General features: G+C 58.0%; 1 protein-coding gene across 1 annotated transcript in view; it reads right to left on the bottom strand.

The window, feature by feature from the left end:
• Nucleotides 1–532: 532 nt before the first annotated feature.
• The window catches only part of RBM19 (RNA binding motif protein 19), a 121,324-nt gene continuing 105,659 nt past the window's right edge, over nucleotides 533–16,197 (bottom strand). Inside the window, exons 24-25 of the mRNA XM_082668403.1 lie at nucleotides 1,820–1,930; nucleotides 533–1,071 (exon numbers count right to left, since the gene is read on the bottom strand). Coding sequence (XP_082524529.1) covers nucleotides 1,833–1,930 — 98 coding nt within the window. The 3' untranslated portion in view covers nucleotides 533–1,071; nucleotides 1,820–1,832. The remainder of the gene's footprint in view (nucleotides 1,072–1,819; nucleotides 1,931–16,197) is intronic.

Genomic DNA, 16,197 nt, shown 5'->3' with positions numbered 1-16,197 from the left:
AATGTTGCCTCCTCCCGTGCCAGGCCCACGGGTCTGCAATCTTCTTTAACCAGAAGAATCCACGTGGCCCTTAACGGGACAAGCAGTGGGGAGGGAGGGGGTGGACCCCAGCCCTGTCATCCCTGGGACCCACGGAAACTTGGGAGCCTGGTCACCCGAGGGACCCCACGCAGGCTCTACGGTCTGATGTCGGGGAGACACCTCACTATAAAAGCTGGGACGTGAGCCACTCCGGGTCTGTGTCTTTTGCTTCCATTGTGTCCCAGGGATAACCTAGGATGGATTAGGAAGCACCTGCCCCCCAGGGAACTGGGGACACGCGCAGCCTTGCAGGACTGTCAGCGCTGTGTGGTCTTGCTTGGATTCCAGGCCACTCCGAAAACTGCTTGGTGTGGACTGAAACCTCCTCCCAGAAAAATACACAGACCAAATTTTACACAGCAAGTCAGAAGATCCCTGGGCTCTCACTCGGGGCCCAGCTGCCCCAAATGAAGAAGGACAAAAACGCTGACAAGTGCTTGCTCTGGGCTTTACTTGGACTGGCTGATGTAGTCCGAGCACCATCTCTGAGGTAGGTACTAGATCACCCCCATTTTATAGAAAGAGAAGCTGAGGGTCAGAGGGGACCTCGCCGGTCCAAAGTCACACAGCTGGGGTTCAGACCCAGGGCAGACGGGTTCTAGCTCTTTCCTCTCTACCATCCCCCTCCTGGTGTGTGCTGGGTGTGAATCTCCAGGCGGGAGTGGGTGTGGGCACCCCAGGTCTGGGATGAGCCTTGGGACACTGCTTGCCAGGGCTGGGGACCTGTTTGCATTTCACGGCGTCCCCAGCCTGTGAGTAGAGGGCGTCTGCCGTTAGCGACACAGCCGGGCTCAACCAATGAGCCGGTGTCTGGGTTTGGAGCTTGGTGCTTCGTGAGTGGCCCCTTGGTCAGCACGGACGGAAGACGCTCTTGTGACTGAACCAGGGCCCGTGGTCCCAAGTGGCGAGGAAGGGGCAGGACAGAGGCCACGTCCCAGGCTGTGAGCAGTCCCTTGGAGAGCCGGAGGCGGGAACGTCAGCTTAGCAGCCCTGGAGGGGGAGCGAGAACAGAAGCTTCTGGGGCCCGCCTCACACGCGCAGCACTGTTCCTGGCGTTCTTCACGATTATTACATTTCTTTCTCGCTAAAGCCCTCTGAGGTGGGAAGCAGTTATTGAGGAGGCTGGGCCCAGGGAGCTGAGCTGACTTGGCAGGGTCCCCAGTCTGTGCTGGGTGGAGCGGGGCTTCATGCCCAAAGCGCCCAATTCCAGAGAGCTGCCTTCAGCCTGGTGAGTGTTCCGGGCTCGTGGGCAGTGGGGCCCGAGGGTCCTTGCGCCCATGTAGCTGCGCACCCCGGGGCAAGCCCTGAAGTCCCCCTGCACCCTGGCCTTCGCGCCAGCACGGTGAGGCCCTGTCTGCATCTCAGGGTTGCTGGGAGGAGAAGCAAGAGGGGGAACTTGTGCGGGAACCGCCAATGGCTGGGCTGGACGCAGGGCTCGGTGGTTTCTGCCACTTCCAGATCCTCGTGCTGCCACGAGGGACTGCCCGGCGCGGTGGCATCCTGCGCCTGTTCTCTGGCCCTGCAGTGCTGGGCACAGAGCAGGCGCAGTCAGTGCCTGGGGCCCGGGATGCCCGGGCAGTGGGCTGAGGCCATCGTCCCCTCCGACCTTGGACCAGTGGAGGGCGGGGCTGCCTGCTGCTGCTGCCCCACCGGGCGGTGCGGCCCGCCCGGCCCCCGTGGTAGGGGGTGCAGAGCCGGAGCGGCTGTGCCCCGTCCCCAGGGCTCTGCAGCCACGTACCCTCGGCGCCAGCTCACGGCTGAAGGGTCTGCTCGTCACCGCCGTCCTCACTGTCTTCCAGCTGCTCCAGGATCTCGTCCAACACCACAGACCGCTTTTTCTTCGGGGGTTCTGCGGGAGCCCAGATGGCAAGAGAGGAGAAAAGAACAGCCGAGAGGGTTGGGAGTCAGGAAGAGAGAGACGACAGAGAGGGAGAGGGAAGGGGAGAGCAAACAGGGAGCAGGGGGAGGGGATTCAGGAAGGGACAGAGGGAAGGGGTGGGAGGTAGGAGAGCAGGTACAGACCCAGGGTGGGGGTGGGGAGATGAGACAGAAGAAATAAGCAAAGACAAGAGGGGGAAGGAGCATCAAAGGAGGTATGAGAAAGGGAAGAGAGCACAGAGCGGGAGACAGAGAAACACGGAGGCTTAGTCTCTACTTCACCAGGGGGCAGCCTCTCTCCCAGCCCTGTCGGCCACCCCTGCCCATCTTCCACCCACCGAGGAAAGAAGGGAGGAAGGCCCTTCCCGGCAGGTCAGAGGTTAGCGAGTCTCTGCCTGATGTAGGGGGAGCCAGAACCTCCAGAGAGGCCAAGTCAAGCGAGGGCAGGGGTTGGGAAACAAGTTCCTGTTCTCTTGGAGTCGCAGACTCTTAATGGTATAGTAGGTGGCTGGCATACAGTAGGTGTTTAGTAAATGCTGGGTGACTGGATGCTCAAGGACTCCAGATGAGGCATGGAGGGAAAAACAATTAGAGATGGCTTTAGAGAAGAGGGGCTATTTGACCTGGGCTTTGAAGAATGCAGAGGAGTTCTCTGTGAGGAGACGGGGAAGGGGAGGTAGATGCACAGTGTGAAAGGGCATGGTGGGCTCGGCAAAATACATGTCCCCAGGGTGCCAAACACTATTGATTATCTGCTCTGTGCTATGGCTCTTATCTTCTCAACAATCCCATGGGGAGGTATTATTATTACCTCTCACAGGTGAGAGCACTGAAGCAAAGACAGGTAAGTCTAAGGTCACTCAGCTAGGAAGTGGTGAAACCAGGACCCAAGACACACCAAAGCCCACCGTCTTTCCTCTTTTCATAAAAGTCTCAGGTGCTGCCCAGAGACTGCCAGGGAGACAAAGGGTGGAGGGGGGAGGTGTGCAGGTCCTCTCGGCCCTCCAGGAAGGGAATGGGGTGGGGGTGGGAGGGGGAAGGCTCTGGGCTTAGATTGACTCTGTCAGTCCCTCTGCTGTCTAACCAGTCATTTATGGTCAGCCTCACCCCCAGATAACGCTGGGCTTGTTTTGAGGCAGCTGTCGGATGCTGTCCCAATAGCCTCTCCTTCCCTGGTTCAAACAACACCTTCTCTGTGAAGTCCTCCGGGTGGGCCAAATTGCCACTGCGATCCTTAGCTGCCACCTCCCCACTGGGTCTGGGGCTCCTGCAGGCAGCGGGTCTCCCCAGAGCCTAGCCCAACGCTCGCCCTCGAGATGCAGCATCTTGGGTCTCTTCCAGGTGGTCTTGGACAAGTGACTTGACCTCTTTGAGGCTATTTCTCCATCTCATTCCTAAGAACCTGACCCGGACGCTGACCCTTCTCCTCTTCTCCGCAGCTAACTGCCTGACCCGAGCACTCGCACCTTCTCAGCGGACTCTGCTTCCGCCCTCACCCTCAGGGCCACCTATTCCCCCGCCAACAGCAGCCCGAGGGATCCTTCCAGGACAGGCTCTCCTGCTCCGCTCCGGGAGTTCTCCGTGGTCATGTCGAGGCACTGCCTGGGCCGGGCCCTCCAAGGCCCGCGAAGCGCGCTCCCACCCGGAGACCCCTGCTCCCCCGTCCCCTCCTCAGAGAGGACTCCCCTGGCCGCTGTCGACAGGTCCCCGCTCTCCAAGCCCGCCTCGCCCCATAGCACTTCTCACCACCCGGCGGGCGCTTCTTCGTCTGGGGACAGAGCTACCCCGTTCACGGCCGTGTCTCCTGCCTTAGCGCACTGCCTGGCACCTAGTGGGTGCCTGTGAGCAGCTGTTGAACGAGGGGATGAGCGAATGGGGCAGAAAGGGGGGACGCGGAGGGGCTGGCCCCTCGGGGAGGGTGAGGAAGGGGTGGGAGGCCCGCCCGGCCGGAGCCTCAGGCCATCATCACCCTGTTGTTAGTCATGAGGAGGGAGGGGGACAGGAGGGGCTGGGGCGGACACCTGCTTCCTTCACCCCCGCCGCCCCCTCTGGGTTTCCAAATAATTGCCGGAAGTGCGCAACGGTCTCTGGAACTTGGACCTTTGGGCAGGTAGTAGGAGCCGGGAAACAGAAGGACCTGCGGGCCTGTCACTGACGCCCCCCCCCCCCCCCACTCCCAGAGGCTAATGATGGGCTAGGTTTGAGCTCCTGGGACGGCTGGTCCCTGCTCTCCTGGGCTGGCCTGGGGCGCGAGGCGGCGGCCAGTGGAGCAGCAGCTATGATGGTAGCAGCTACCGCTTTCACCTTGGCAGAATTTTTGTTCTTTCCCACGGCTTGAGCATGACTCTGAGACTGGCAAGGGGGCAGGTGCCAGGCACACGGGTGGCTCTTACCCAGCTGGCCCAGGAGCACCACGCAGGCGGTGACTGGGGCGTGAACTCCGGGTGCCCCCAGTGGCCAGCACAGGGCACCCCTTGGGCACCAGCCCACCTCAGGGACCTTTCAGAGAAGCACGGCCCAGGGTCACCAGGAGCCTGGCCAGCTCCGAGGGCCTCTCTGTCACCGGAACATCCCGAGCGCTGCACTGGCCTGGCTCCACCACACTGTGAGCCAGACTGCGAGAGACCGTCCCAGGGTTGAACGCACAGTAGGTGCTCTGTCATCATTTGTTGAACATAAAAATAGATGAATGAAAAAAAAAAAAAAAAAGGATGAACGAATGATTGAGTGAATGAATAAAAAGGGGCACCAATGTGGGTAACTTTTAAAAAGTAAAACTGCAGTTGTCGGGACAGCAAACAAACAAACGGAGTGGCGGGAAGAGAGGCACCACGACTGGGGAAACTGAGGCCCAGAGGGAGGGGCGACATAGCTGGAAGAGGAAACACACAGGACGGGCACTTAACAAGTGGTGTCTCACCTTAGTTTCATAAACCCTCCGGAGGCTGGTGTCATCACCCCCATTTCATGGGTGGGAAAACGGAGGTGCAGAGGAGCAGACACACCGGAGGCGCCCCCCCGCCCCCAGCTAACACGTGGCAGCCCCTGGATTCCGCCTCAGACGGTCTACTTTGCAACCACGCATGCTCTGTGCTGTGCTCTGTGGCATCTTCCGAGGGGCCCTGCCTGGGGGCGGGGCCAAGATCACGCAGGACCCTGTGGTGACAGGGCGTGTGGCCACTGCGTCTGGCTTTGACCATTCCCGAGCTGCGTGACCTTGGGCAGGGCATGTGCCCCGTCCGAGATTCAACCCCTCATGTATAACGTGGGGGGACAGGGCTGTTCCGCCACCCCTCCCTTCTCTGTGACTGCCTTCTGCTGCCGTCCTGACTCCCCGGGAGGTGAGGGCTCCTTCTTCCTGCAAAAGCCCTTCAGAGCCGCCTGACTCGTCCCCAGCACCTATTGTAACTGTGCTCAGGAACAGTGGGCACTGACCCCACAGCCCAGGCATGGACTGGCTGTGAGGCTGTGAGCAGCAGACTTAGCCCTTCTGGGCCTCAGTTTCCTCATCTGTAATATGGGGCCACTAGGAATGCCTACCTCCTGGGGCTGTGGTGAGCACTGAGGAGAGAAAAGAGCAATGCCAGCACCTGGTCAGGCTCCATGACGGTGCTGCGACCACCATCTTTGTTACTACTGCTCATGTCAGAGGTTGATTTAATGTGTCCCTCTGCCATTAGGCCAGGGAGTGCCAGCAGGGCAGGGGCTGTCACAGGAAGGCTGGTACACAGTAGGTGAGCAATAAATAGTTGTCCAGTAAGTGAATGAAGTGATTTGGCTGGTCAAGGCCAAAGCAGGTATGGTTCCCCCTCCTCCAGCTGGAAACCAGAGGCACAGGGGTCTCCACTGACGGCTGTGGGGTGAGTGGCAGGCAAGTCGTTAGCGACCAGCTGACTCCATGACACCCAGAAGTCAGACAGTCTGAGGTCCCAGCTCTGCCACTTAACGCTCGGTGACCTTGGGCAGGTCACTTGTATTCTCGGGGTCTCGGCTGCCTGTCTGTACATTGGGGGTGGAGATGCGACCTCCCGGGGCGGCGGCAAGGATCAGTGAGTTCACTCACGGAGCCTGGCGCCCCAAGGGCTTGGTACCCTGGGGCCTGGTGTATCTGGCTCAGGCCGGGGCCCCCAGCACCGCCCCGCCCCCCAGAGGACACGTCGGGCCCCGAGTCCCCACCAGACAACACCCAGCAACCACCCCCCCCACAGGCCCCATCCGCACGCGGAGCGCCCTGCTTGCCGGGAACAGCTGCTGAAATCCCATCTCCCCGACATCAAAAGCCTCAGTGGGTTTTCACCGAACAAACATAATGCAGAACCAGAGAAAGGTGTAAAATAAATAAACGAAACAAGCTGTGCGTTCTCTTTCAGTATCACAGCTGCACCCAGAGATAAACAACAAGTGAATGTCACCAAACATCAACACCCAAGAAATTAACTTGACAAAAAGCTCAGCCGTCCCCCAGCAACCCCCCAGTCCTGCCCCCGTCCCCCTCCCCACTCTCCAGCCACCATTTTGCATTTCTGGAGTTCCCATCTAATGATTTTATTTTTCAATTAATTCCTTGACAGAACGCCAGCCCGCATCTCTCTCCCGTCCCTGGCTGGTGCCGGCGCCCTGTGCACAAGGCAAGGGCAGGCAGGCGGGCGGGGGGCTGTCGGGAGGACAGGGCAAAGCTTCAGGGCTGGTCGGGGAGGAGGAGATCCTGAAAGGAACCCTGAGAGGAGGCAGCTGTGACGGCCGGGGCGGCCGGGCTCGGAGTTGATGGCGTTGCCGGCTGTAGCCAGGCTGCCCGGCCCGGAGGCAAGCCTGCCACCCCCTGGCTGAGCCACCTGGGGCCGAGGCCTCCCCTCTCTGTGCTCAGTCTCGGCAGTTACTGAACAGCACCCAGCTCCTGGGGTCCCAAAGGGCGTTAGAAGGGCACAGATGAAGGCCTTTACAACAGCGCCCGGCACGCAGGAGCCGCGGGGGAAAGGTGACGCCCTTACTGTCGTTAATGGGTACTGTTACTGAGAGTGCGTGGGCAGGTCACTTCCCTCCTCTATAAAATGGGGATGGCAGTACTGGCCCTCAACAGATGCGGCGGCCGCGGTGGGCGCCCCCCTCCTGACAGTCACGTACGGCGTTAGCGGGCCGCTCTGGGGCGTATTCATCGTTCCCCGCCTGGAGGGCCAGGAGCTTTCTCTGGCCACAGGGGCACACGTGGCCCTGGCACAGGGTAGGCTGGAAGTGTTGGAGATTTAAGGCCCCTGGAGAAATGTCCCAGCTCCCTCGACTCCAGGGGACAGTTCTGGGGCAGGTGCCACATGGCTCTCAGGGGTCCCTGTGGCCTGTATGGTGGGGCTGTTCACTGCATCCCCCAAACTGGCTCCCCTCCTAGCTGGTCAGGGGCTGCTTCCAGGGAACCCAAACTAAGACACCATTGTCTACAGGTGACCAATTGGAATGAAGCAGGCCTCAGCCGGCAGGCCCACTGAAGGGCATCTGGATTTGCTGACATCACGGAACGTTCAAAAAACCCTTAGTTACTAATATGTAAACACAAGACAGGCTACACAAGAATCTCCATTTCTAGTTTCTCTCGAAACTGGCTGATCTGGCCACACTGGGCCCATGTCCCCACCTAAGGATAACCGATGGGGTGTGTGCCAGTTGCCCCTGGAGATGGGAGGTCTCGTTTATTTGGGTGTTTTCTAGCTGTTCCTGGAGGTCCCGAGCTTGCTACTCCCCGAGACAAAGGGCAGGCGAGGCCTTGGCAAACCGTAAAGTGCAGGCCCGTGTAGCAGGTTTCCCCTGTTAAAACCGTACCTGAGGCGACTCCAACAGGCTGGGGGGGAGGGGGGAGGGGGAGCAGGTGGCCCCTCTCTCCGGTCTGTCCCTCGAGGGGAGGAGAGGAAGGAGGTTAGGGTTGAGAGTGGAGGGCGGGATTCCAGGCTGGGACAAGGCACCACAGCCTTCGGACTCAGTGGCCTGCTGCCCCAGGCCATCGGGGGGCATAAGCAACCTGCAGTCCCCACCCTTGGGGACATTACGGTGCTGGAGACACAGGATGTGGGTCTTGCGAGGGGCCGGCACCCTGAGGGCTGGCCTGGCGTGTGAGGCTGCCTGCTCCTGGGTCCCCCTGCCTCCCAGGCTCCAGGCTGGCAGCCCCCATGGGCAAAACCCTCAGATACCGCGATGAGTCTGCCTCCCAGGGCTCTGTTCACAGCAGGCACACACTAGATGATCACAGAATAAAGGGCACTCTTTAGAGAGGATCAGCCTGGCTCCTAAGACCAAACGCGTGGCCCTTGCTCGGTACCAGGAGGTGTTTCATGGATGTGCCTTTGCAGAACATAGCTGGTCCCCCAAGAACCAGGCGTGATCCGAAAGTCCCTGCTCGGGGCTGGCAGACAGGAGACTGGGCCCCAGGCCCACCTCTGCCACCTCAAGGATTTAAGGGAGCCTCTTAACTCCTTTCCTCGGTGTTCCTGTTTGTTAACTGGGAATAGTTACCTGCTCTCCTGATCTCAGGCCTTGAGGGTTCCAGCCCTCAGTCATTCACAGCAAACAGTCATTGAATATATACTATGTGCCAGGCCTGGTGCCAGGGATACTGCCGCCAAAGGAGAAACTGAGCCAGCAGCCACGGAGGCCATGCTGGGGTCCCAGGGCGGGCGGAGCTGGGCTCTGAGCTCTGTCACTCACTGGTCCCAGGCCATCTGATCGAGTTGCTCTCTGTAGAAAGGGCGTGGCAGTAGTGCCCACCACAAGAAGAGTCAACAGATAAGGCTTGGGTGCACACAGAGGTGTTGAGTCATGTTAAAAGTAACAACGCAGGTGTCGTCCAAGGACACCCAGAGAGCGGGCGGTACTCGGGAAACTGGGAACCTAGCAGGCTGAGCCGGGGCCGACCGTACATGAAGGCAGAGAAGCCAGCATCCCCGGGCTTTGAGCCCAGCCTCTTTGGGCTCCAGGCATGGGCTGGGTGTGGACTCACTCACAGGTCTCCCACGAGCCAGGTGATATTACTGCCCCGCCTTCCAGATGCATAAGCAGCTGTTCTAGGGCTTGGGGAAGACTCGCCCGAATGGGGCCTTGAGCACAGATCAGGCTGGTCCCAGGGTCTTCCCGTCACCCCACGGCGATGCCTGTGGTCCCGTGGCTCAGCTGCCCACCCTGCGGGGGGGACGCCAGCCCAGACTCCTCAGAAGGAACTTCTCAACAGGGAAGGCGTGAAACAGACTCAGGCCGCGTGGCAGCGGCCCAGTGCCTGCATCAGCCGTTTTTTCAAGAAGCTATTGGTTCCCAACCCACGGCCTGATAGAATCGTCTGGGAAACCTCAGATACCTGGACCCTACCCCCAGAGGTTCTGATGCAAATGGCCTGGGGTGGACACTGGCTATTGAGACAGCTGTGACTACAGCCGTTATGAATCACAGTGCTAAGGACTCTGGCTCCTGGGAAGCAGGAAGCCCCGGGGCAGCCTGGCGGGTTCTTCTTGCTCTGTGCTCTGGGCATCCAGGGCACACAGGAGTTCCAGGCGGCCGGGCTGGCGGCTCTCCATCCACCAGGGCTGCTGAAGGTGCCCGGCCTGGATTATTGTGGGTTCAGTCCTGGTAGGGCCGTGGGGCCACTAAGCCTGGGGGCTCTGGGGCTTGGTGCTGCATGCGTCTGCATTAGTTACAGATGCTGGAGCGGCCTGTGTGGGCCGGGGAGGCAGGGGAGTGTCCAGGAGAAGGTGACTCATTGCAGAGGACAAAAAAAGAAACCAGGAGAGGCTGGAAGGCACCCCCCACCGCTCCTCGCCCCACTCTCCTGTCTCGGGCCTGGAGGGATCTCCCCATTTCTAGGGGCTTGGTCGACATTAACTACCTGTCCCTTTCCTCTTGGCAAAGGCCCTGGGTTGGGAGTAGAGGCTAAAAAGAAAGAATCAGTAACATCATCTCGAGGGGCCAAGCTGTCTGCACTAGGATCTGTAAGTGCGAATGTGATGGAGTTAAACGGTCTGGGTGGGCGACTATAGGGAGGGCTGCGGACTGCGGCAAAAGAAGAAGAAGAAGAAAAAAAAGCCCATGTAACTCGACCCCAGCTACTCTATGTGAATGTAGGACCTAGGGTGGTCAGACCTGATTTTTCAAGAGAGGCCATAATCTTGACTTTCAGGTCAAATCCTCTGATAGCAAAATAGAGACAATTAATTAAAACAAAACACTTTTTCTCCCCCTTATCTTCTATGCAAAATAAAGATCTGTGATCTCAGCCGACAGCTCACCAGTGCAGCCTCTGGTTTACTTTCTCTCTACTCTCTGTCTACAGAACCCCACTAGTTTCACTTGTGGTCATGAAGCAGTAATAACAACCTCCTCGTCTGTGTGTTTTCCTTGGGTTTCTCAGGCCTGGGCCAGCCTACAGTTCAGAAACAAACCCGGCCACCCTCAGTCACCAGCCACAACCCTGGAGGCAAGTCCACCCTCCTCCTGACCCTATTTCCAGCACTCTGGTCCCCAGGTCCCCGAACCCTCATCCAATCCGGGCCCAGCCCCTTCCCCTCCCAAGTTGCTCTGAAATTCTCCTTCTGTCAGTTTAATTCCATGATCAATGAGGAAGAGCAGGAGAAATGGCCCGGCACAGCTGGCTTCCCCGTTAGCCCTAGCAGGGATTCCTGGCCTCACTGGCGACAGCCGAGTGAAATGTTTGCAGAACGCAGAGAACACAAGTCAATAACAATTTAGCGGGATTGGGAGCAAGTACCTTCCCCGCACGGACAGCCGCTCCCGGGGGAAGGGGGAGAGAGTGTGCAGGATATTGCCAAAGCGCTTGGAAATATTTCCAAAACACCACTCAAAGAGGCTCGGGGAGTGGGGGGTGGAAGGAGGGAGGAGTGGGAGGGGGTGACCTGGAGGACAAGGACACCCGCTCCCCCTTGCTCCAGGCCCCCCCAGCCTCCCTAGCACCTCTGCAGGGAGAAGCATTCGGCTCTCTGAACCTGGCTCCCTGGCCACAGCTCAGCCATTTGCACCATTGCTAGCAGTTGCCACCGAGGAGACACCTTGACTCCGGCTTCTTGACTTTTCTTCTCTCGATTCTGCCTGCATCAGCTGGGGTGGCCTGGGGCATGTGACAGAGAGTGGGTCTCCCGGCCAGTTTCAACCTCTCTCCTGCTGCTACCCACCGACAGGGCTGGGAGCAGAAGGAAGAACAGATTCAGCACCCTGGACAGGGGCGGGCACCCGCTTCCAAGGGGGCAGGGGTGCAACACCTCCTGGGTGGCCCCGGGTGCCCATAGTGACCTTTCCTCTGTCAGGACCCTTTGTGGCAATCCGGGACAGCCCTCCCTCACCTGTCTTCTGCTGGAGCCTCTGACAGCTCTGGAGGAAGGGCTGCCACAGCAAAGCCTTACGGAGGGGATGCAAGGCACCCAAATGGAGGAATAAAAACGAGGCGAGGGGAGCCTATAGGAACCTTCTGTCTCCAGGTAGCTGGAAAGATCCATGGCAGAGGGATATTTTGAATAATAATTTCTGTGACTTCACATACTTGCTTGAACTTTCCTGAGTGTGATTTTTAAAGCCCGATGATTATGTTTTCAGGGCCATGATCAGTGAGGCATATTTGCAAGGGCTGGCATGGGGATCATGGGCTCTCCTGGTCCCCAGCCTTTTGAAAGTGTGCCGTCCTGTGAATGATTAAGTTATGGGCGGGGGGGGGGGGGGGTTGGTGAACTGTTGCAGGCTTTAAATATCATCTGTATGCTGATGACTTCCAAATTTATATCTCAGCCCAGACTTCGCTCCTGAGCTCCCAACTCATAGATCTATCTGCTTGACATCCCATGGGGAGTCCTAATAGGTGTCTCAAACCCCATGCGGCCGGATCACTCCCACCCCCACCCACTCTTCCCGGCTTCCAGGGCCTCATCATCACGCAGCACCACCATCCTGTGAGTGGCTCGCTCTGAGCAAAAATCTCTGTACTGGCCTTAATTTCCCTCCTGCTTCCCAGAAGTCTGGCCAGCTCTACTTTTACCACATATGCACAATCCACTGGCTTCTTTCCACCCTTCCTGTCTCTGTCCCTGCTCAGACTACTGCCGTGGCTTGCTGGGACGACCATAGTGGGACTCCTATTCCATATTCTTACTCCTCTACAATGCATGCCCCATGCAGCAGCGAGGATGAGGGATGGAGTGTAAACCAGGCCATGGCACTCCTCTTTCTAAATCTTCGAGGGATTTCCTACTGTATCTTGAATAAACGCCAGGCTCCCTGCCCCACCCCACAAGACCCCACCAGGGAGCCCTTCTGGCCTCTGCAGCTTTGTTTCCAACCACTCTCCACCCTGGACTCATTCTCTAGTCACAATGGCCTGCGATGAGCATGTTTCTGCCCCAGGGCCTTTGCACCTGCGGCTCCCACTGCTCGGAATGATTTCCTCCCAGATCCTGGGCTGGCTGGCTTCTTTGAATCACACAGAAACACTGACTCCTCGGAAAGACTTTTTCCAACCACCACATTTGGAATCTCTCCTCCCTCTTCACACTCCTGAGTGTATGATGTTATCTTTTTGCATTTCCTCCACAGGGCTTGCGATCACCATAACTTTCTCATTATTACCGTTTTTTTTTTTTGAATCATTCATCTCTCCCATTCAAATACTAGCTCCATGAAGGCAGGCACCTTCTCTTTTGCTTGCCGCTTTGTCCTCAGTACTGAATAAGGCTGGATAATTAGACGATCAATGGAGAATTGAGTGAGTGAATGAATGAAGTGGGAAGCAAGGCACTGCGGCTTCTGTTCCAGGAAGTGCTGGGGATTCTTTTTTTTAAATAAATGTATGTATTTATTTTTGGCTGCACTGGGTCTTCGTTGCTGCACGTGGGCTTTCTCTAGTTGCGGCGAGCGAGGGCTACTCTTTGTTGCGGTGCATGGGCTTCTCGTTGTGGTGGCTTCTCTTGTTGTGAAGCACAGGCTCTAGGCGCGTGGGCTCCAGTAGTTGTGGCACGCGGGCTCAGTAGTCGTGGCTCGTGGGCTCTAGAGCGCAGGCTCAGTAGTTGTGGCGCACGGGCCTACTTGCTCCGCGGCATGTGGGATCTTCCCGGACCGGGGCTTGAACCCGTGTCCCTTGCATTGGCAGGCGGATTCTTAACCACTGCGCCACCAGGGAAGCCCTAGCTGGGGATTTTTAAGCAGAGGACTCTAGCTGGGAGGATGCGGGTGGGGTTATGATGCCTTTAGAATTGTACGTTCTCTGAGAAAGGGGGGTTATGTGGGAGGAATTAGCCACCCGTGGCTTCAGACAAAAGAAGGGCAGCCATCTCACAAGCCCTAGGGGCTGTAAACTTTTTCTGTAAAAGGGGAGATAGTAAATATTTTAGGGCTTTGCAGGCCACACTGTCTCTGTCACAGCTACTCAACTCTGTCCTCACAGGGCGAAGACACAGCTAGAGACGCTACGTGAAAAACGGGCATGGCTGTGTTCCCCCCAAAAGCTTTATTTACAAAAGTAGGCTGCAGGCTGAATCTGGCTGTGGGGCTGTAGTTTGTAACCACGGCCCTACCTGGACTGTGGAGCCCAGATCCAATAAAAGGGGGGATAATTTGAAATTTAGGAACTGCTGGGGGTCTAGGGAGTGGCTAAATACGGTGAGCTGTTCCGTAGTGTGCAGAGCTGTGTGCCCTCAGGCAAGTTACTAGACCCCTCTGGGGCTCAGTTTGCACCTCAGAAAAATGGGAACAGCACTTCTTCTAAGGAGCTGCAAGGCTAAAGTGAGAGTGCATGAAACCACCTGGCAATGTCCCCTGCACGCAGTATGTCCTTGACCCAGCTCTCTCCTGTTTTCTTTTTCTCCTGACTTCACCTTTAAAAAGAAGGCACACAACTGCCTCTTCCAGACTAGTGGTGTTTCGAGGGTCAAGGTTAGCGCCACCTGGCTGCACACCATGCAGGGCCCCTCTTGCAGTGCCCAGTACATAGCTGACGTTCCACTAGAACGGGCCCTTCTGACGATCAGGACTTTTGTCTGTTCGTTTATTCACTCCACCGATTGTTACTGAGCACCTACTCTGCGCTAGATGCAGGGCCAAGGCAGTGGGCCTGGAGAGGGCCTTGTCCCCTGGAGGATAAAGCCTCTCGGGGAGCAGGGAGGTGAAACCCCCACACACGCGAACACAAAGTTCAAGGGAGACGAGGTACGCGGTTCCACAAGGGAACTTTCGGGGAAAAGTAGAAGCTCTGACACTTTGGCTGAGATCTGAATCACGGGGGCCTGGGGGCCAGGCCGACGGGGCAAGGGCCCCAGGAGTCGGGCTCCCTCCTTCCTGGCTAGGAGGGCCACCGTGCTGGAGGCCAGTGACCGATGGGACAGGCGCCCATCGTCTGGGCCTGAAGATGGCAGATCTCGCATCCCAGCCTGGCCTGGTTTGGCCGAGGGTGGGGGCGGGCGGGCAGGCGGGCGACAGCGGCGCTGCCAGCCACTTGCCATGCCGCTCATGTCTGCGCTCCCAGCTCCGGAGGCGAAAGGTGCAGCCGCTAACCACAGCCCATCAGTCCTCCCAGCTGGGATAAGACAATGCCGGGAAGCAGAGCCATGCTCCCGGCCCAATAAAAGCCTGTTTGCCCAGGCCTCCCCGGCTGTGCCCGCTGGAAAACAGAGGGCTGTGCGGGCGGGTTGCTTCCGTACCATTATACTCTGTCAGCGGCGCTCGCAGGTACTGCGGCCTGCCAGGGCCCTGAAAGCTGCTCGATGCCGCGATGCCGCGACCCTGCTGGTTTGTAACACGCTCGGGAAGAAAAGGACACAGCCAGTGGCCGACTTTCCTCTTTCTTCTCTCTGCGCTCTCTCTTTTCACCCGCCCGCACCGAGGCACTGAAGTACAGCACTTCACCTGCCGGGGGCTGCCGAGCGGCAGCTGACAAGGCTGATTCCGGGGGCCGGGAAGGAAGGCAGGGAGAGGACGGGGAGAGGGGAGGGCGGTTCTGTGGAAGAGGGCCACCTTGCCCTTCCCTCGGCCCAAGCACCGCTGTCTGGGGTCAAGGGCTTTGCCTATCCAGGGCAGCTTTTTGAACAACTTTCAAAGAGCTGCCCTCGGTTGTTTCATTTGCTGGGCATTTCGTAAGCACCAACTCGCAAGGGAATATCTGAGGACCGCCCTGATACCGGGACAGTGGGTGAAATGAAGACCCTCCTGCTGGGGAGCGGGTGCCGGGAGGGGGGCTTTGAAAAGAGTTTTGGCCGCGGACAGGGAGCCTAGAGAAGTGGCGACGTCCAGACTGGGCGCTGAGTGTTTAGTTCCCACAACTGCCTCGGAAAGCAAGACATCACGCCCTTTTACCAGCGAGGAATCCCCTTCCTCCCCCTTGCTGTTACTGTGTACTAATTAAGAGCCTACCACGTGCCAGGCCTGGGGACAGGTGGCATCTACAGATGCAAACGTACCGTCCTGAGCACTGCCCAGGTGACGGGCTATTCATTCTCATTCATTCTCCCTCCCTCCCTCTCTCTCTCACACGTTCCTTATTGTCCGGGCTTCTAAAAACTGCGGTTCTTCTTTATGTCTCATTCCTCCACCCAGAGAGCATCCTCCCTCGGTCTGGCTCCACCGGAATGCAAGGAAAACAGGGAGTGTTCTTGGTGGCCCAGAGAAGGAAGAAGCATTCGCGCCTTGCAGGGGAGGGGCGGATAAGTAATACTTGCTGCTTTCTCACTGTGCACCGAGAGCTTTAGAGACCTCATCTCCTGTAAGCCCCCCAATTCCCCTATGAGGTAGGCACCCTAGTCCCGCTGTACAGATGACAAAGCTGAGGCCGAGTGACTTACCTGAGGTAACAGAACGGACATGAGGACACACACTAGGGTGGAACGTTAAGGGGTAGCGGTGCCTAGCTGCTCATATGAAGCCAGCAGGATGGCTAAAAGTCCAGGTCTGACTCCTGACTCGGCCACTAGTAGCTGGGCGCCCCTGGGGAAATCATCTGCCCTCTCTGTGCCTCAATTTTCTCGTCTGGATAATGACGGTATTTACCTCCCAGGATTCTGCAGGATTAATACCTGTGAAAGCCCCACAGATAGTACCTGGCGTGGAGCGAGGCTTAACAGATGAAAGTTGTCATGGTAATAATAATAGTAATTAGTATTACGTGGCCTGAACTGCACATGGAGCTGTACCGGGACCCTGACATCCACCCGCGGTGCCGGGGAGGGTCTCTCAGGGCTCCCTTTCTGTGCACTTGGTTAACTCAGAGCCAGGGGCCCCTTC

The sequence above is a fragment of the Grampus griseus genome (genome assembly GCF_964374135.1).
Source record: "Grampus griseus genome assembly, chromosome: 12".
NCBI classification, from domain to species: Eukaryota; Metazoa; Chordata; class Mammalia; order Artiodactyla; family Delphinidae; genus Grampus; species Grampus griseus.
The sequence above is the reverse complement of the archived record's forward strand: the minus strand, read 5'-3'. Positions and strand labels throughout refer to the sequence as shown.